General features: G+C 41.8%; 2 protein-coding genes across 2 annotated transcripts; both read left to right on the top strand.

Annotated features, from left to right (window-relative positions):
- Positions 1-566: 566 nt before the first annotated feature.
- LOC137912969 (protein scribble homolog) lies at positions 567-1,892 on the top strand (the record flags this gene model as incomplete). The annotated part of the gene is made up of 4 exons (XM_068757099.1): positions 567-803; positions 988-1,077; positions 1,176-1,253; positions 1,590-1,892. Coding segments are annotated over exons 1-4 (708 nt in total), but the record flags the coding sequence as incomplete, so codon positions are not given.
- Positions 1,893-4,422: 2,530 nt separating this feature from the next.
- LOC137912984 (muscular LMNA-interacting protein-like) lies at positions 4,423-19,701 on the top strand. Its single transcript, XM_068757115.1, has 12 exons — positions 4,423-4,515; positions 6,806-6,931; positions 11,308-11,436; positions 11,762-13,339; positions 14,089-14,160; positions 14,433-14,504; positions 14,588-14,671; positions 14,779-14,823; positions 15,390-15,431; positions 15,861-15,923; positions 16,021-16,149; positions 18,610-19,701. Exons 1-12 carry the CDS (start codon positions 4,486-4,488, stop codon positions 18,814-18,816), a joined length of 2,577 nt encoding a protein of 858 aa, XP_068613216.1. The 5' UTR covers positions 4,423-4,485; the 3' UTR covers positions 18,817-19,701.
- The last annotated feature ends 500 nt before the right edge of the window (positions 19,702-20,201 follow it).

Genomic DNA, 20,201 nt, shown 5'->3' with positions numbered 1-20,201 from the left:
CAAGGTGCAATCAAACAAACTGGGAAAGAGACAACAGATTTTAGAATACGGTACTGTATTCAAACCAACAGTGAGAGAAGTGCAGCAATGCGTTGTTTTTGCTGCCCTCTGTTGCACAAATGCATGCATTAAGCAAGATTTGACCATGCAGGCTTTCAGCAATGGGGTGGTGTCTTTTATCTCCAGGAGTGTAGAAATCCTCATACTAACCCGTCCCTCAGGACCAGTAGCCAAAAGTGGGTCATCCCAGGCTTCAGCTGGGTGGCAAACAAAGTGTACCAGACAGCGGGGCCTCACGTGTTCCCAAACAGTGAGGGTGCGTGTGGTCATAGCGCCGGTGCAGACAAGGATGCAGAGGCAAACAAGCGACTGGAGGAGGTCTGTTTTCCAAATCAGGTATCTCAGCCGGCTCATGTTGTTTATCTTCCCTGATTTATATGCAAAGAAACCGCTGAGAAGATGTCATCTTTATTATGTCTTTTGAATGATCCCAGAGGGAAATGATTTCACTTGATGCGTTTAGCAGGTAAACCGTGAAAGCAATGCATCACTTTCTTATCACCAGGATGGTGAAGCCCAGCTATCAGAGAGCAAAAACCTCACGGCGTCAATTTTGCCAACAGAGAGGCGAAGCTGGCGAGGGCAGGACATTTCAACATCAGGCTGCACTTATTGCGGGGTCCGATGTCCACAGAGACCCCGTCCAGAACATAAAGATCTCCTCCATCACAGGGCATACCAAGTCTTTGACAACAGAGAGGCCATTTCCTCAGGAACCAGTCGTCTCCCAAGTGCCATTAAGAGTAAATGCACACTGCCTCTCTTTCACATGTCAGAATAGCTGTGTAGTCACACTGTGCTCTGCAGAATGCTGCACAGATAGTAGGAAACCACTAATCTAATATCAGATTGCTACTCAGCTCTTAATTGCATATAAAATCGAAGTTTTTATTTTATTTTATTTGTGATGAAACAATTTCCTCTTAGCTGCAGATTAGAGTGTCTGGCCAGAGGGGGAGTTTGGGAATCAGCATTGCTGGTGGGAAGGGCTCTCTGCCTTTCAAAAACCACAGTGAGGTGAGTGCTGGTGCAGAAGAGAGCCGCCAACACTGGTTACTCTTTGAGCACATTTTATTGCAACTTTCATTAAGACTGATGATTTTCTTTTCTTTCAGGGTGTTTTTATCTCCAGAGTCACTACAGGGGGAGCGTCAGAAAAGGCAGGGATCCATGTTGGTGATAGATTGCTGGAGGTAGGCAGGGATTCTTTTATTTTTATCATGCTGGTTTATAATGTCTCAACTCACTGAGCATGTGAATAACACACATGGACTTCACTATAGTTGTAATAAATATATTTAAACCTATGTCCATTGATTTGTTACTGCTGATGTTCCTCTTCTGACCATCGGAGGGCAGCATAAGCCCAGCAGAGCGGGGACTTTCTTCATTGATTAAACCAGTCCCAGACTAAGAAACAGAAGGCAAATCAGTAACCAATGTTCATAATGAATCTGAGATTAGTTGAGCAGTTTGTTTGTTTGTTTGAACTATTTTGAGAGAACCTTTGCTGCTCTCACTGTGTCCAGGTCAACGGCCTCAAGATGCAGGGGGCGACCCACCAAGAGGCGGTCAGCGCCCTGAGAAAAGCTGGTAGCTGCATCAAGGTGAAAGTGATGAGAGAGCGGCTGTGCGACCCAGAAGGGCCTCGAGATCAGCACGACGCGGCAGAACGTCAGCCGTGCGGCCGGGATGGCAGAGGACAGGGAAGGAAGCAGCCGCCGACGATGGAGCAGGCGGAGGACTGTTTGTCCAGGAAGATGGAGGCAGTCGTCTGCAATGGCAACGGCATTGTGGGTGGTTTACTCGTTCGCAGCACGAGCAGAAATCACAAATGTCACCATCATTCAAGCCTAAAATGGAATAAAAAAAAAAAATGCTGTCAGACATTCTTACATATTCTTTTGTCCTTATCTTGCTTTTGTCTTTTTTGCATTTCAGAAGTGTGAACTAGAGGCAGAAGACTTCAGAAACAATCGTTCATCCCGAGGGAGGAAACATACAATGGCTGTAAGCATGTTTCCTCATCTCCCAGCAATCTTCCCTTTTTTCTATCCTGGACTGGAACACCTCATTTCACCCTTTCTGAAAGAGAAACACTGATTTTAGTTTTATTTCATCACTTATAGCCACTACACCACCTGATTACTTTTCTTTTTCCTCCTCATTTCTCATCCATATCCTGCTCTGTCAATCATCTGACAGATCCCGCGGATTATCCTCACTCATCCCTCAACCTCAGATGAAGACATGGAGCTCTTGACACGAAGCCCCTGCGGAGAGCCCCCACATGACTTTGACATTCATGACAGACATGCCCGCTTCAACAGCTCCTCCTACCCACCATGACAACAGGGGTTGGGGTGCGCGCACCTACGCAGACCACTCGAACCCACAGCTTGTGTTTCTATGGAACGAAAGCATCTCATTGATATTACTGATTAAAATATACTAACTGTTGGAATGTGTTTTCATTGTGACTGTGAAGCCAAATTGACGTCGCTGCTAATAGTATTTTGTGATATTAAAGTCATTTAAAGAACGAAATGTTGAATTTATTTGCAAAACAACTGCCAAAAATAGATGCTGTCAAGCATGAATGGATCTGCTCACCCAAAATACATGTCCAACCTCTTCATACCACTGCACTGCAGATTATGCTGCGGTTGTGCCTGAGCTAATGTGAAAGCCCCGAACAGTTAATATCCTGGACTGAGATAAAAGGCCACATTACAGAAGGCGGAAAGGTCGCACCACGTAGTCCAGAGACAAAGAATGTTCAAGCACCTCCTGTATTAAGCTGAGCTAACACTCTTAATAGACTTATTCATGAGAAGACAAGGGAAGTCAAACTGGAAGATTTTAGTCGTGCATCCAAAGGTTAGAATTTAGAACCAATCTGTCAAATGTCCATACCTGTTCGGTGTTTTTTTTCCTCTCAATAAAGTGGAAAGATGTTGTTCCCACAGACTTGCCATTGTACTGAAGAGGAGCTAAACCCAGGCTTGTATTTAAACAGGCTATGAGGAAAACCATCCGCAGTGCATCTTGCATTTGAGTCAAAGAGCCATGAAAAAAAACGTTTTAATCAATTGTTGTTAACAGAAGTGCGAAGGGTCCTTCCCAAACAGACGTCATGAAGACTGTTATTTGTGACTATCACATTCACACCTGCCTGATCAGCGTTACTGCGAAACGTTTCCTGTCAGATGGGTGATAATACTTTGAGGATGCAACCTGATGGAAAGCACATTCAATCTGGAAGACTATGATGCATAACGGCGTTCAGGTAAAGTCAGTGAACGCACAGATACTGTATGAATAACTCAGTGACAAGAGTGTGCTTGTCGGAAGAATAAAAAGGATGAAGAATATGTCGCTCTGACTATTCCACAGAAAGTCATTACTTCAAAAATCATTATGAAATTATATTTTCTTTAATTCAAGAGTTATTTGGAATTAAAACTGTAAAATGTAAACATATTTGTATTTCTTGTCAGAGTCTTCCCTGCTGATAACCAAACCAGGAGAGCACGTTTCAGTGTAGGTTTTGTCTCATTGTGATTTGCATTGTGTTTGGCTGCTACAGCGAAACGGGGGGCGGGGGGCTTGGTGAAAAGAGACAAGAGCAGCTGTGACAGTAAAGAATGCAGTGCACTTACAGGATCTACTGTGACAGTCTCCTTTCACTCACTGACATGTGAACAGAGATGTCAGTGCAGCAGTAAACAAACAAGTCAATGAAGTGGCTTCAAGCTGCCTGATGGCAGAGGCAGCTCGAAGCCACTCTAAAAGAGTTGCTGTGTTATATTGTGCTCATTTGCTAACCCTTTTTGACACATTAAACACTGCACAGATAATGTAGTTCATATTTTACCTCATAAAAACCTCATTAGTTTTTGTAAATATTTACTTTTCCTTCATATTATATATTCTTAATTAAGAACTTGATATTTTACACAGCATCAAATTATTATTCTGTTTGTGTTTTTAGTTTTTCAAATAATTTGTTTTAGTTTTTTAGAAATGTTTGTATTCATATATTCAGAGTACTGTTAGTTATATTATGGTTAGTGATAATATACTGTATGAATAGAATATACTGCATGAATACACAGCTTTGCTTCTTCCACAGAGATGAAAGAGGAGATAACAAAAATTGGACCTGCTGCAACAGAGCTGTGTTGGCTGCAGTGCCATGTGAACATTGTTGCTGGTGCCCAGTAGGCTGAACGCTGTCTGCAAGCTATTTGTGGCTATTATGTGTCTATAAAAGGAAATCTGCAGGCTGATACACACTCACACACACACACACACGACTGTAATACTCTTTGAACTTCAATACACAAGCTCAAAAGTGTACATATCTGTACTGTTTCTGTACTGGGGGACGTATTTCCAAGGGGCAAGCCATGTTGAGCTGAAATGGACAGTTTGAATAAGACTTCAGGGAAGGTAAGACATTTTTATTGTTTTCTTTTGAAAAGTTAAAATACTTCTTTGGCATCAGGTCATTTTGCTGACCTGCCTTTACATTCCACCAACAATTTAAATCCTATTTTTAGATTGTATTTATTGTATATTTATACCTCAATGTTCAATCCTACTGCAAACATTTAACTGGTTAAAGATTTTCATGCAATTTATCAACACAATTACCCCCCCCCCCCCCCACTCCCCCCCCATGGTGCCCCAGACCACCTGGTTGCCACCCTCCAACCTTTCACACATAAACAGACACATTATACACACAGATACACAAAAAGCCAGCTTGTATTTTATAACATTTTATGTTTTTTTTTAACTCTTCAGAATTTTTAATAGCTCATTGTAATGTCATATGGATAACCTTATGAAGAAATATTCATCTTCATAGTATGTGAATGATTACGAATCATTAAACGAGCACATAACACTGTAAAGAAAAGCAACCATGAGCTTTATTTAATCAAAAAGGGGCTTATGTTGATGATGAAGACGCAGACGTTCCTGTAACTACACAAAAGCATTTGTAATTTTTTTGTCCCTGTGTACATGGCTTTGATAAACGCTTGTTTATCATCTGGGACGATGACCCGGTGTACTCTCCACTCCAGCAGCTGTGAGTGGGCTATATTTGCACGCCCTATCTGCTTTAGAGGGAGGGCTGCGTTTTTGCCTGTAATTAAAGTCATTACTTTGCGAAACGCCCGAACGGTTGGTGCGTTTCCTGTTGAACAACAAGTACAGTTCATCTGTGCAGATTTGCAGCCGTGATCATCGGCACCAAACACAAACATGGGAGCGACTAATGTACAACTTCAGAGAGCAGCTTGATCTGCACGAGAAAGCAGTGCTGCAAAGCTCATGGACATATGACAACCTTTATGACAACGTCACTTGCATTCACTCAGGAGTATCCTTCCTTAAAGTATAGTCTTCACTTACTGGTGGGCTTGTGTTTAAGGGTTCCTTTAAAATGCTCCATTTAGAGTGGTCTTCTTCAGAACATGATTTCCGATATGTCACAAGGAATAATTGAGTGATAGCACGCAAACAGGGAGGCGACATGTTGCACAGCGAACACGACCTCGCAGCACTATGTGATCAAATATTCAAGGGGGGGGCTCTGACGGGCAAGAAGGACAAGCTCACATTAACCTTTCACAGTATAAACTTACTCTGCTGTGGCTACCGAGGACGGAGCAAACAAACAGGTAACATAAGATCATAAACACATTTATGAGACGAACGCCTGGTTATTTTTGTCACGTTATTCATTCTGCTTCTTTATTTGTGGCTGATTGCAGACCTGTTGGTGTCTGTAATATAAATATCTTGACCCTTCCAAGTGAAAATGGATTTTGTCAGACTTGGAAATGGGCAGGTTTAAGGAAAGTAGTAGATGTGATAACATGTGATGCTGAAGCTGTGATTCAGACAGAGCTGTTTGAGACAGAAAAGAGGGACGCTGTCCTTTAAGAGTTAAAAGGTAAAAGAAATTGCACATTGGACAGGATGTAAACAAGGACATGTACATGCGTTGTAAAGTTCTACTGCACATTGTAAATTACTGGTACATGTGAGAGTTCATGGTTTTGAATGCTCTCAGGAAACAACTGTTTTTCAGTCTGCTTGTCCTTGTTTTGATGCTTCTGCCAGAGGTCAACAGGTCAACACAAGATATATAAGTAGGCTCTCTATGGACGAGCAGCAGAAGGCCAGCAGCAGCTTCCTGTCCAGGTTGTTCTTCCTCCTGATGATGGCTGAAATGTTGTCTGTCCAGGAGAGGTCATCAGAGATCTAGACTCGCAGGCACCTGAATGTGTGCGTGTGTGTGTGTTGGGGGGGGGGGGGGGGGACATTAATAGGCAGCGGAGGAGCTTGTTTGTTTGCATGAATTATGTTTGGGAATAGGAATTGTCCTCACGTAGCCACACAATCAGCACCACAGACTCACACCACTTGTTGTGTCTGAGCAGCTGAAGATATGCATGCAGTCGGGCTGTGTTGCCACACTTTACAGAGGAATTGCATTTTGCTAGTTCAGTCCATGTCAGTAACAGAGGTGCTTTCAAAGTTTGACCAGTGTCCAGACATTTGCATTTTCAGGCCCCCAAAAACTTCCAAACGTTTTTCATTTGAACTACCTTTTAATGGGACGACCCCTTCCCTTCCCATCCCACCCCACATCACACGCTGATCATCAATTTGTGGACAATTACATCCTGTATTCTCTCTATATTCTCTATTCTGTGCTTTGCAGGGTCTGATCCGAGCGCCGTCTCAGCCTGCCATTTTCACATTTTTGCCACGGATGCAGAGATTACCATTTGAAGCCATTGTTGCTGAAGGAGAGAGACCTGGAGCGCTAATGGGAAGTGCAGATAAGGTATAGCAGCAGCAGACGCACTATAGATGACATTATGTCCAGCTTGGTTCTATTGTGATCACTGCTTTCATTGCATGGTGTTCCCCCGTTAATTTAGCTAATGCATTTATCTGTGTCTCTGCAGTAGTAATCTTCCTCCACATGCAGTTTTTAGGCACTTTATTTGACTCACCAGCGATGAAAAAGTTGTCACTTGCTAAATTTTCCTGAAATTTCCAGTCCTGAGGCATCCTATTAAAATGTGTTAAAGATAAAAAAAAAAAGTGTCCATATTTGTCCTGTGGACAACGTACGATTGTGACTACGGTTACCTTATATTTAATATGACAGACAGGCTGTTCTTTGTCACTTTCCGTGTATCATTTAGAAATTTTGATTTTGGACCCTTGACTTTATTTTTCAAACTGCGTCGTTGAATTGCTATTGTTATAACTCTATGCGTCTCCCTCTTCTTCCTCTTTCTGCGTGTCCCGTCAGGGGTCGCCACAGCAAGCCAACCCTCTAGTCGATTGCACGCTTAATTCTGGCAAAGTTTTATGCCGGACTCGATACTATACTATGAATATTATATTTCAGTATTTACTATTTAAATGTGCACCGAGACCAAGGGAACAATGTTTTGTTAAAATCATGCAAGTGGTCTGAATGACAATGAAGTGAGACGCATTCTGATAAAAGAGACCGTATTAAGATTTGATATTTTGTCTTCGATAGCATTTCTTGTCAAATACTCACTGACTGCTAACAGAACAGCTGATGCAGCACAATTGTGTTTCAGAGAGGTGTTGCAAGTGTCAAATTAAGAACAGGTGCACATTTATAAGTACCGGTAATAATAAAGTTTCGAACTTTCTTGAGAATTCTGGTTGGTTCGATTACTTAAATGCACAAAAAGTGCAAATGTGCATCTTGGGGGTAAATGTTGTGTTGAAAAAGTTGTTATTGGATGTCTCATCCAGCAACATCACATCAACACTACAGCTCCGGGTGCTTCGGATGACTGGGTAGGCTCGCTGGCGGCCGGCATGAGACTTCAAAGGTCCTCTCAGCAGGGGGGGTGGCACCATGAGCTTCTCAGATTATATAGGGTTAATAGGGGCAACATATGACTGCTCAGAAGGAAAACTTTGATTCAGCATACATAGAGATGATACAGGTACCACTGATATTGGATTGCATGTATTACAGTAAGTCCTAAATATATAAGGCTTTGTGCTGACACATTTATTTTGAGTTCCCATGCTATCTTCATCTTTCACGCACCTGACTTTTTTTTTCATACTATATTGATAAAGCCAGGATTGGATTTGGTGGCATACTTAGCTATGATGAAAAGACATGTACATAAAGCAACACCGCAATTTAAAAAGAAAACTTTACTAATAAAACTCATATATATCCTCAGTGTATTTATATTGGTGATATTTTAACATGCAGTAGCATTTTCCTATAAAAAATGGATCCACGTTCAACATTTTCAAGCAAACAACATACATAATATATATTTGTATATAATTATTTTTAAACAATATTATATGTGTTCTATTGTGGTAACTACAACTTGTAAAAAGGGATAAGGTTTGTCTGTAGTTCAGCTGCTGGTTAGCCTAGCTTAGCATAAAGCCAGCGAATGAGTTTCAGGTCAGCGTCTCAGTTCACAAATACATGAGAAGAGAAAAACAAACAAACGTCTTCACAGTGATTTAGAATGGACTTATCAGCTCATTGACACATTGACACATGAAAGATTAACGTTCTGTAGTGAGATATCGATATCAAGATGCCAGAGCACAGGCAGCAGAGGATTACCTGTGAGACAGAGCTCATTAACTCACCACGGCCAGCTATGACCCATAACAGGCAGCACAGTAGGATAGTCAGAGTCTAATTATCTTCTTGCTTCTAATTATAAGATTTATCTTCCATTTGAGCTCCAAAGAAGTGATAAAATTAATAAGAAATAACAAAGTCACGACAATACGGTGCAAATGATCACCTCTTGCATGACCTTAGGCCTTTACTGTGCACGTTGAATATCACTATAACATAATGACATCAGATATAACGTGGATTCTTCTAGAAAATTGATTCTAGTGCTTCGAGCCAGTGTAGCAGCGTTGCCCAACCTTTTATTTTTGCCCATAGTTTTATTGTCTCTGTGGGGAAAGCCTTTTCTAACTGACAGTGGGATCACATTGGATATTGCACAAGGACACTTGAACATGTAGACATGGCTTGAACCACCCAACTGTCCAATAAGGGAGCAAGGGCTCTGTCTCCTGTGCTGTAAACCAACACATCATGAACTAGAAAACGACAATCAGAGATTGCAGACCCTCGCCTCCCAAAGACTATTCGATCTTGTGAGACAGTAAACAGGGCTTCCGGATCAGAGGGGCCAAACCTGCTCTAGCTTGCTACAAGACTCCTTCTGGACTCTTTTTCCCATCATGCCATTCGTGTCCCTCCCTCTTAAAGTGGCAGTTTACAGCACAGGCACAATTCCAAATGTAAAAATAATTCTAGAATCTGGATCCAGATCCGGATCAACGCCATTCTCGGGGAGGACCGAGCCACAGACAGAACCTTGCTTGTGTAAACATTTTAAGTCGATTGGGTTACTAGTTTTTGAGTTATGCGCTCGGACAGACAAGCAAACAGACAAACAAACATACAAACGCACCCAATTGCATTACCCTCGCCTCCTCTTCGGCGAGGGTAATGATGGTAGCAGAATTACAATGAAGCTATTTACAACTCCTTTATTTTGCTTTATTTTGCGACCATCCCTAATCTCTGCCAGTTGCTGCTGTCCCACCAGTGGTAGGCCTTTCTCTAAATGCTTTGATCACTTTATCGTCACGATTGCATTGATTTGTCAAGCTACTTTAAATACCCTTCATGCATTCTGGCCAGCGACGGATGATTTGTGGTCAGGTGCTTTTTGAATCAGCCACGCAGTCGCCGTGACCGTCCTCCATTAAGGCTTTCCTCTGCGTTCCTGTTGGCCTCGACTGACTTGTTAAACGGCATGATGTGGAAGTCGATGACTCAGATTCAGAGTTGCCAGATTGTGGAGAACTCCTTTTCAAAAAACGCTTTGCTTGTTTGCCCGTGAGTCTCACTCAACACTCGTGACACATCGGAGTGGGTATTATTATGCGGGTGGGCTGGCTAACCATAGGGCGGTTGACTCCTTATGCTAATGTAGTAACAAGGGGGGGGGGGGGGGGAGATTTTTTTTTTGGTGGCACCTTTGATGAAGCCAAACAGCAAAGTCCTGGGTGAGAAACTCAGCATGATGTTATCATTAGTCCTCAGACTAATATGGGTCAATCATGACAATTTCAATTCAATTCAATTCAATTTTATTTCTATAGCGCCAGATCACAACAGAAAGTCATCTCAAGGCACTTTACAGGATTAGCAGGGAATGACCCACAAGAGCAAGTAGCAAGTAGCAAGTATACTGTAGCTCCAGTATTCATTATAATCTATATAGCATGTGTGACGCCGAGCTGGCAGACAAGTAAATACTGCAACTAAAACAGGCTAATTTTGTGTTCTAATTTTGAACTGAACTGAATTTAAGTAACTATTAGTTGTTTCGTGCAGAGATGTGCTTGTGAACTGTTACCTTACTTTGCCACACAAATGCTGATGATAAATCAAGCAGTTGATGCCAGTAGCTGCATTTTAAATACACAGACTTGAGAGAGCTTCTCAAACTCCCAGTGAAACAATTTCAACTAGTTTCTTTAGAGTTATTATGTGCTATTTACCTTAAGCATTAAGCCTTTGGTAACAAAATGTCAGTGAGAGTACAAGATAAGTGAATTTGTAAAAAAACAAAATAAAATTAAACTAGGTGCAAATAAATTAAAGTAGAGGCCTCCAAATTCAACATGACTTTAATGTGTGTATTGTCGCTAGGATACCTATTTGTACCAGAATTACCTGATTTTTAAAAATATATAAATCCCTGTTCCAAATGAGAATCAATAATTCTGCAAACATTGGACCAGTGTGAAATTGTGTGTTTGACACATTATACATGTCTTTGCATGTTATGTTTTACAACCGCCACCACCTTCACATTTTAACTGGTTTGGTATCACAAAAGTAGCCCAGCAGCCCCTTGTAGCCTCAGCTGGGAGATGTACATCAGTCTTCCATAAGTTCTACTTATATTTATAGCTACAATTCAGGCTTTATTTTTACAAGTTGCCCCTTTAAATAATCAGTGTGTACCCAAGCCCGTCAGCACATGAATCATGTCCTCCACAAATGTCAGCTGACCGCAGTTCACCTCGGGATTTTCTCGGGTTTCACTTGCTCAGTTCCTCCTAAACGTTTGCTTCACTTTCTCCTGCCAGAACGTTGCTGTGTCTCAGGAGGAGACAACCGGGGACATGATGTCAGACAGGGGGATCTTCAAAGCAGAGAAAGTCTTTATCAAGAAGGGAGGAGCAGGAAACACAATCCAGACGGGGACAAAACTTCCAGTAAGTACAACATGTGACTATTAGCTTCGGACATATTGAGATAAAAATACGCTTCTGTGTGTTCTCTCCAGAGTGTAGTATACCATGTGTATCCATGCAGGGTAAATATATACTCCTCAAATAGACATACACAAGTATGTGGTGAGTCTTTAACTTACCAAGAGATTAAAAATAAATACTTGATCGTCATTTATTTCCATTCAAGCCATGCTTGTTTCATTCACAGCTGACAGGTACAAGCAAAAAAAGATATTGTGAAGTGAAAGTCAATTAAAATGCAGCCACACTTCACATGCCCTTTGATTAAAACGTTGCTGTTTTTCAGCTAAACCCATCACTGGCTCACGATGGACGCACCGTCTCTCCTTCAGCTGGTGCTCGGGATGAAAAGAAGCTCGACCACGTAGCTATGGAAACAGCTGCTGATAAAGGCAGGGGCATTTCCCGATGGCAGCGTCATGACGCTGGCGGTCTTGACGAGGTTAGCTCAGGTTTCTTTGCAAATGAAGTGTCTGTGTCAGAGGACAGAATTTGGCCAACAAACTCTGCACACATGTTCCCCACGCCGGCCTCATCCAGAGAGTCCATCCTCTCCGAAGGCTCAGACAAAGAGCAGAGCTGGTCCGCGGCGCCCCTTTCCTCTGGAACCTCTCCTGCCTCTTTCAGCCGCACTGTCTCTCCCTGCTCCTCTGTTCTCTCTGGGATCTTCACTCCCACTGTTCTCCAGATCAAGAAGCACTTTCTAGCACCCGGCTCCAGTTTGATTCACACCCCTCAAACCTGTTTCTCATCCTGTGAGAGCCTGTTCTCCTCTGTGTGCCCCCAGTCCCCCCCACCCAGGCACCGGCACCGGCCTCCGCTCACCCGGCTCTCCCTCCTCACCGCCATCCTGAGAAAAGGGCGCCTCCCTGTTTTATCCCCTGCTCAGCAGAGGCCTTACACCCCCTGCTGGCCTGTCAATCCTGTGACCCTGTCATTCTGTAATGCCTGCTCAGCAGCCTCCAGCGTGGCCCCCATCCCCCTGGAGTTTGCCTCGCCGTTCTCCTCTTCAGTGTCCATAGACAGTCAGAGTCAGGTCCACAGAGCGCCAGATAGATGTGTTACTTCTCCTCCTCCTGTCCAGCTTAACGAACTCGACAGAGCACGGCCGCAAACCCAGACGAGAAGGCGCTCGGAGCAGGTTTGCATGGCCAGCCCGCCTCAGCGGAGGCAGGTCATTTCACCCCCGAGAATGAAGAGAAACGTGACGACCCGAGTGCCGCTGCCTGTTTTTTGCTCAAACTTTGAATCGGTTCCTCAGACAAAACATGAAGAAACAGACTGCGCATCTCCCCGAAAACTGCAGCATATGCACATTTCCATTCCCAAGACCCCTGAAGTCCATCTTAGCAACACTCATAGGTGCCTCGCTGCTGAAAATAACCTCAATAACTACAACTCCCCATCCTCTAAACTTATTTATGAGCCAGAGACCTCTGCTCCCCAGAAACAGATTCAAACGCCAAGCTCATCTCTCTCTCGGCTTCAATCACTGTCTCGACAGCTGAGATCTCCAGCCCTATGCCATCCACGGCTTCAGCCTTCGCGCCCACTCAGCGTCACACCTCCTCCTCCCACTCCACAGAACACAGGACGGCGTGTGACAGGGAGGAGCTGCCCTGTCCCTCTTTCCTCCCCATCAGAGAGTTTTTACAAGGTTCGCTGTCTGTCTCCTTCCCAATGCACATCCATCGTTTACCCTGGCTGGCCTTCACCCACCAGTTCCCCCACACCTACGGCCTCTCCTGCGCCACCAACCAGAGACCTCATCCTTTCCCCTTCTCTCTCGCCGCGCTCCACACCCTCCCCAAGGCCAGGGAGTGGAATATCAGACTGCAGTGACAGGGAGGGTAAAAAAAGAAAGGTAGTTGCTCTGCTTGCCACATGCATGACTTGTTTCACCCCAAGGCTCTTATCTAATATACTCCCAGTGACATGCTGTTCTCTCACGCGAAGCAGTTAAAAACAGATTTTGCCCTCTTGATAGTTAGATATCAGGTGGCGTACGCTTTGTGGAGCTGTTTTTAGATTTCTGTTTGTGTGTTTGTCTTTGCCGTATCATGGTTTGATGTAGTTCTAGATCTTTCCTGTTCTGACATGTCATACTCAACATCCATGGAGTTTAATAATAGACATTTCTGAAATGTCGATTCAAGTAGGACCCCATCGGAATTCTTTTTTCTTTTAAACTCTGGGCCAGATATGTCTCAGTGTAGAGCAATGTCGCTCAAATTCTGAGAATATAAATCCATTTTCTATTCTGGTAAAAGAAGGGAAATGTGAGAGCGGTGGGACACACTCTTTTTCATCCCTGTCAGCGAGGACAAGTCAGAGCTGAAATTATTGGTGTTGCAATAAGTCAGAGAGATATCAGAGCAGCGATAAGGTGATGCGGTTCCAGCGCTGACGCGCTTCAGTGTTCTTCTTTCCTTGCGCAGCGACAGTGTGGTGGACGGCTTTGCATGATTTAGCCTGTAGCAGTGTGCGATAATGCGTGACTAAATAGAACAGAGGAATTACTATTGATAACATCAAACGTATATAAAATACAGAAGTTTCCTCTGTGAATTATTCATATTCATTGTCTGATTTTTTTCTCTCTATAAACTTTAGAATCACAAGATAAAGTTAAGCTACAAGTCACTAGCTGCAATTCCCACCAACAGCCTGCTGCTCGATCAACAAGTGAGTTCTCTCTAATTCCACTAAGACATCCTGTTGGACATTTGGCCAAATGAAGTCCTACGAGGGAGTTCGATGCAAACGCTCCTCCTGACTTATTGGTGGCATCTAAAATATGAAAAAAAGTGTGAATGCCAAAACACAAGTATTGCATCAAAAGAGGGGATATTTTTTTCAATAGCAAAGTTGAAAAGGTGTGCTTACTGCTGAATAATGAAATCCGAGTCTTGGCGGGGAGCTCACTCTGTATCTCTCTTTGACCTCTGCATCCACAGGCAATAGACGAGCAGGTGGAGCGAGGCGGGGGTCTCTACGTGGGTGGATGCGCTGCTGACACCCATGCTGAGGTACTGCTGCACACGCCGCTGCTGGGTTTCCCTGACCCTCACAAAACAGACGGCCAAAATCAATGATGCTGTACTTCCTGCAGATGTGCTCACCTGCTCAGCTCCGGCAAGAGTCGGAGGAACTTTATGCAGTTATTGACGAGCTATTGGCAAATTCTCTTCCAACAGTGAGTCCAACTAATTAAACCACATGAACGCAAACATGAGCAGATGCTGGTTTGCCCACATAAAAGTGATTTAATTGCATTGTGTTTGCAAACTTTGTGCCTCCCAGTCTCTGCAGTCGTCCAGGTCATCGACTCCCAACACCGGCCTGCAGGTAAAGTGTGCGACTTTAGCAAGTAACATCTATAACATGCTCATAAATAATTGATTATCCTTTTGATTATTATTATACAATCAGTATCACGCTGCAACAAAGCATGGGAGAAGCAAAATGTATTGTGGATGTAAATGTGGCATCTCCAGGGAGGTGAAAGAAGAGTGTAGGCCACGTGGTTCTTGGTCGATTGGGTTGCAGCCAACTTTACATATTCATGAAATGTTCCTTTTGTAAAACAGAAATAATTCGGATCTTGTAGCGTTGCTAATTTTCCGACCAAGATGTTCTAAGACTTTAACGGCATTGTGATCACATATTCTGATGTGAAAAGGCCGTTGTTAAAGACAAACATATTGCGTGGTCTGGACCCAGCATTAGACTCTCAGTACGTGTTCCGCCCAAGAATCCGAGCTCTGGTTTGATGGTTCTTTTTAGAAACTTTTGATGGTTTCATTTTTAAAATATGTGTGGATACATTTCAGTCATTTAATTTTTTGCATGGTGGAGTTTGGTTGAACTTGTTCCTCTGTGACACTTCTGACTTTGTCTCTTATTTCCGGCAGAACAACTCATTTCACAAATCCTTGGGGCGCGAAACCAAATATGTGAGTATCAGTCAGGTTGTGCTGTCAGCCGAGAAATGATAGAATTCCATCCCCTCAGGAGAAAAGTGAAGACTCTCTCTGGACTTTCATTTTTAAAGATCAGTTTGCTGAATGTTCTATTCCGCTGAATTCAGAATAGAAAGTATATGTATGTCAGAGAAGCCAATCGTGCATGACGCAATGACACTTTGCGAATTAGGTGATGATGGAAAATATTTTATTTATGTTTATCGTGACTTTCTTACTTTTCATTTCATTAATTTTAATCAAATAACATCTGCTTGAACTTCTAATTTTTACAAAGATATGGATCAATTATTTAGTATTATAGTCCTTTCCTTGACAAAAAAATGTCTCCTTCTATCAGCATTTCATTTCTCAGGTAAACTTAACCATAACCATGTTGATAATTTAATTATATATATTCAGGCATCATTATGCAGTTTGCACCCATCTACTGGCAGGGAAAGAAATCTCATGGAAGCTACAAAGGTACATATTTTCATTTTTTGATAAGGTTTAGTCTCCTGCAGTAAAGCACTGTTTAAATGAAAGAAATGCATTATTTTCTGTTTCTGTCAAATTGCAGAGAAAGCCTGGGGTCATTCGTCCAATGACTGCCATTCCAACACTGATGGTGGAGGATAAAGAAGAATGTCACCCAACTCCTGGCTGGCAATTTGAAGCCAAGGAAGCATTAACTGATAAGAAGAAGAAGGTATTCAGACGTTAGTTCATACTGCAGCAAGGGAGGCTGCTCATGCTTTAAGAGCCACAGACTGGACAGAGTAGTGCATCTTTATTTCAATAGATATTAGGAGATTCAGATGTTTTGTTTTACTCACGCACCTCATGGGGTTTAAATTGTGATTTTAATGGCATCACTGCTCCCTATTCTTACTAATACAATTACTACATCACTACTTTTCAGTAACTCAGCTTTTATAATTGACTAGTATCGACACACATCATATATATATCTTTTTTTTTACCTGTAATTCTGGAGTGCACAACTTAACAGAAACTCAAATTGAAAAGGAAATTTATGAAAGGGTTGGCATTCAGTGTAATATTTTAAAATCGATATCTCTGATCTTTATGTCTTCTCAAAGAACTCGTGTATTTTTTTCCCCAGCAAATACTATGTTTTACTTATCAGTGAAAATATCAACTTATATCTTACATTATATATACTAATTATAATAATAATAATTTTAGCCATACAAACCTAAAAACCCACATACCACTCTGAAAACCGATGTCACTATGACATCACTTTTTTAACTTGAACATCAAGAGTCCCATGAGCCTTTGTGCTCCTAACTCAGAACTGTCCACCAATCAGAGTGACCGGCACCAGCATTTCATATTTCTGTTGGCTTATGTGCGTGAGGTTTTTGTTTGTCTGTCAGGGTGGCGCTGTGCGTATTTAACATATCCCATATGTGTTAGAGTATATATCTGGTGCTATTTGGAGTAGAAATATAAAATTGGTATTATTGGAATTGTTGGGGTGAATATAAATTTTGTTCCCCCAAATTAAAACATTAGAAATGTAAGGATTTTCACTGGTTGCACTGTTCGCCTCAACACGTAGAAGCTTTAAGAACTCGTAACGCTATTTAACAGCATAGTCAATTGTAGGTTTGATAATCTGCCAAACCAAATCGATGTTTTAATGCCATTGTTGAATTTACCACAGATATCGTTTAGCTTAATGAAATGATGATGGAGAGTGTTCATGTGAGCTAAATCAATTTGGATGTCCTTTTCATCCATCCAGTGTAGCGGTGTGGCTTTTTTTGTCATCACTGTGCATGTTTTGTGAAAAGGTTCCTTATTCTAATTCCTCACCACCTCATCTCCAAGAAAATTGATGGATGAATGGATTCATTCTCTTTCTGGTTAGCCAGCCTCGTTCAAACAAATTATTTTGCTTGATCGGTTGCTAAGATTCTTTTAAATTAGAGCACTTCAGGAAGTTGTTTCTGCTCAGCTTGCCTCATGCATATGAATGAAGTTCTTGAAACTTTTGTTGAGCAACTTGATGAGTTTTTGTATAACATATTGATTAAAGTTTCTCTTTCAAGCCTTTGACAAATTATAGTGTCAATATTGCAATATATATTTGTGGAGTGGACTGTCACCATTGGTGGAGGTGCACTCTGTGTGCATTTAGCCGACATCTCTTTATACATTATTCGTACCTTCTGATTACTCATGTGTAAAATTCAGAATGAACAACATGTAAGAGATGTAATTGAACATTAAACATGTTCTGCCTCCAGTAGGTAAGAACTCTTAGCTTCGGCTCTGAACTGGATGTAGAGTAATGAAATGAAACAAGGAAAATTAATCTGTGGGGTGTTTGTGCTGTTTCTACAGAAAAGGCAAGATAGTAACATTCTGGACATTAGACATACTGTTCAATAAAAAATAAAATAAATTGTGTATCAGATTTGTGTTAATAAGACACCCCACAGGTTTTAAATGTGATGAAGTATTAGCTGAAGACACAAATATGGATATGGTAGTGTCTTAATTCAAATATTCAAATGTCTTTGGTTGCTCATGCAAAAGGGGCTCATCTGCACATTCATATAGGCAGGCGGCTAAAATCACCATTCCAAAAGATCATTGTCATTTATGATAAATAAAAACACAAACCACAAACGACCTCAGAGCGTAATAATCCAAAGCTCATTTGTTCTGAAAGTCTAGACGGAATAATGATGCAAATATTCCTAATGCACTTTAGTTATTTAGATTGTACATTTGATATAAGATGCATTTCACACAAAAAAGATATTCATGCCTAATTGATTATGACAGAAAACAATAATGCCACAACATCCACAGGCAGGGATTGAATGTGGTTCAAAGAATCTCTTGGTTCCAGCTGATAGTTTCTTTCAGATTCCTATAACAAGTGTGTTCCATTTATTCATTTATCTATTTGGCAAGAGACTGGCATCCATCCATAGCTGCAGTGTCATTCGGGTCAGCATCCATGCAACTATGGAGACATACATTTTGGTTTTTAATGATGTCACTAAACAGCAACATGAATAGTTTGAATAATATCGGAGATGTAAATCAATGTCCTACTGCTGGAAACTGCACAAGCCTAATTACTGCTGCCCTCCCAGTGTAAATTCAGGAATCTTTTCTGTTTCAGATGGAGACGGGAAAGGATTTTTCCACAAGTCCAACATGCCGACTGTTGAGAGAGGAGGAGAGGAAGCCTGGAGGAAGAAGTCTGTTCTCACGCTGTGACCTGCAGATCAGAGAGCCCGACGACCGCTTCGCTCATCCTATAAAAGCTGCCTCTGCATCTTTCAGACCAACCGAGGGGCAGACGGAACTTTTTCAGACTCAGATTTAAAACTTTACCCGTAACGGTTCAGTCGTGTTAACCCTATTTATTCATTGAAGAATATAATATGATGAGACAGTCAGGATTTCATGATGGAAAATGCATGCAGCTCACAATTCGCTTAAAGGCTTCGTCTGAACTAACAGCTGTCGCTAGCAGAACTAATCTATTGTAGCAAGATGGTTAACTTAGCGACTAAGCTCGGTGATTTGGTTTTCTCTGACTTTATGGCGTCTCATTTGTTTTGACTGAAACCAAAATTCCTGTAAACCGGGTGTTTGCATAAATAGGTAAAGGCTACCTACTGTACATTGTGCTAAGAGACTGAGGCCTTGGGTCCATCATGGACCAAAGCGTTTAAAGGGCACTAGTGAGGTGACAGAAGAAAGTTCACATGAGGACTTGCTTTACGTTTGTTGAAGATATTGCACCTCTCACCCAAGAGGCTTCATCAGAACTGAAGAATTGCTATTCCCGCAGAGCTGGACGCACAAATCTGTGCGCAGTTTGATGTATTGAAAGAGTTTCAATAATGTATAACAGAAAAGGCTAATCTCTCAGGAGAAACATCTGTGCAGCAGGAAATTGAGTTGAGTCACGGAACATGTCAAGAGGGGTTATCAAAGGCAGATCGTTTTATAGAGGGCGACGCGGGATTTCATAGACAGTAAAAAAGCGGGCATTCTGTACAGGAAAGAAACATGTAAAACGCTTATGAAATTGAATGTGTCTTTTAGGATCGTTAATCCACAAACAATTTACACTCAATGAATCTCTGCAGCATTGCATAAAAGTCAACCAAGTAATTTACTTCTAAAGGAAATAGTGTTTTTTTTTTAAATATATATTTTAGGAGAAACTGTAATATCTAATAAAGTATATCTACTTCCCTCATTGCCTAAGTTGTGTATCTTTCTGCTAAATTGCTACAACAATAATGAAATGTAAGCAGGATATAAGGTAATGCAAATGAATACACGAGTATATTTTCCTGCCAGGCGTGGGCGGTTTTCTTTTCACTGCTGCTGGCTGGCAATCATTCCCACCTGATTAGAAATCCTCACTAAAACCTACTCAGCCTCAAAAAGGCTCTTGGGCAAATAAGAGTTGAAGGGGCGCAGGAGAGCGATGCAGTCAGAACATCCAGTTCCTCCTGTGGACCTAACATGCACTCATAATCAAGGTCAAGAAATGTTGAAGCAGTTCTAAAGATATCTTGATATTGCGTTTACCCTGAGCTCATCAGCATGAAGTGCTGCCGTGTTGTTGCTGATTATGTCACGGACAAGGATGAGATTATTACTCTACAATCACAGTCAGCGTCAAGTAAAGTCATCTGTTGTCCAACAAAGCCACCCTGGTAATTTCACCCTGAAAATCATTTTTGTTTCAAA

The sequence above is a fragment of the Brachionichthys hirsutus genome, unplaced genomic scaffold (assembly GCF_040956055.1).
Source record: "Brachionichthys hirsutus isolate HB-005 unplaced genomic scaffold, CSIRO-AGI_Bhir_v1 contig_796, whole genome shotgun sequence".
In the NCBI taxonomy this organism is placed as follows: domain Eukaryota; kingdom Metazoa; phylum Chordata; class Actinopteri; order Lophiiformes; family Brachionichthyidae; genus Brachionichthys; species Brachionichthys hirsutus.
The sequence above is the reverse complement of the archived record's forward strand: the minus strand, read 5'-3'. Positions and strand labels throughout refer to the sequence as shown.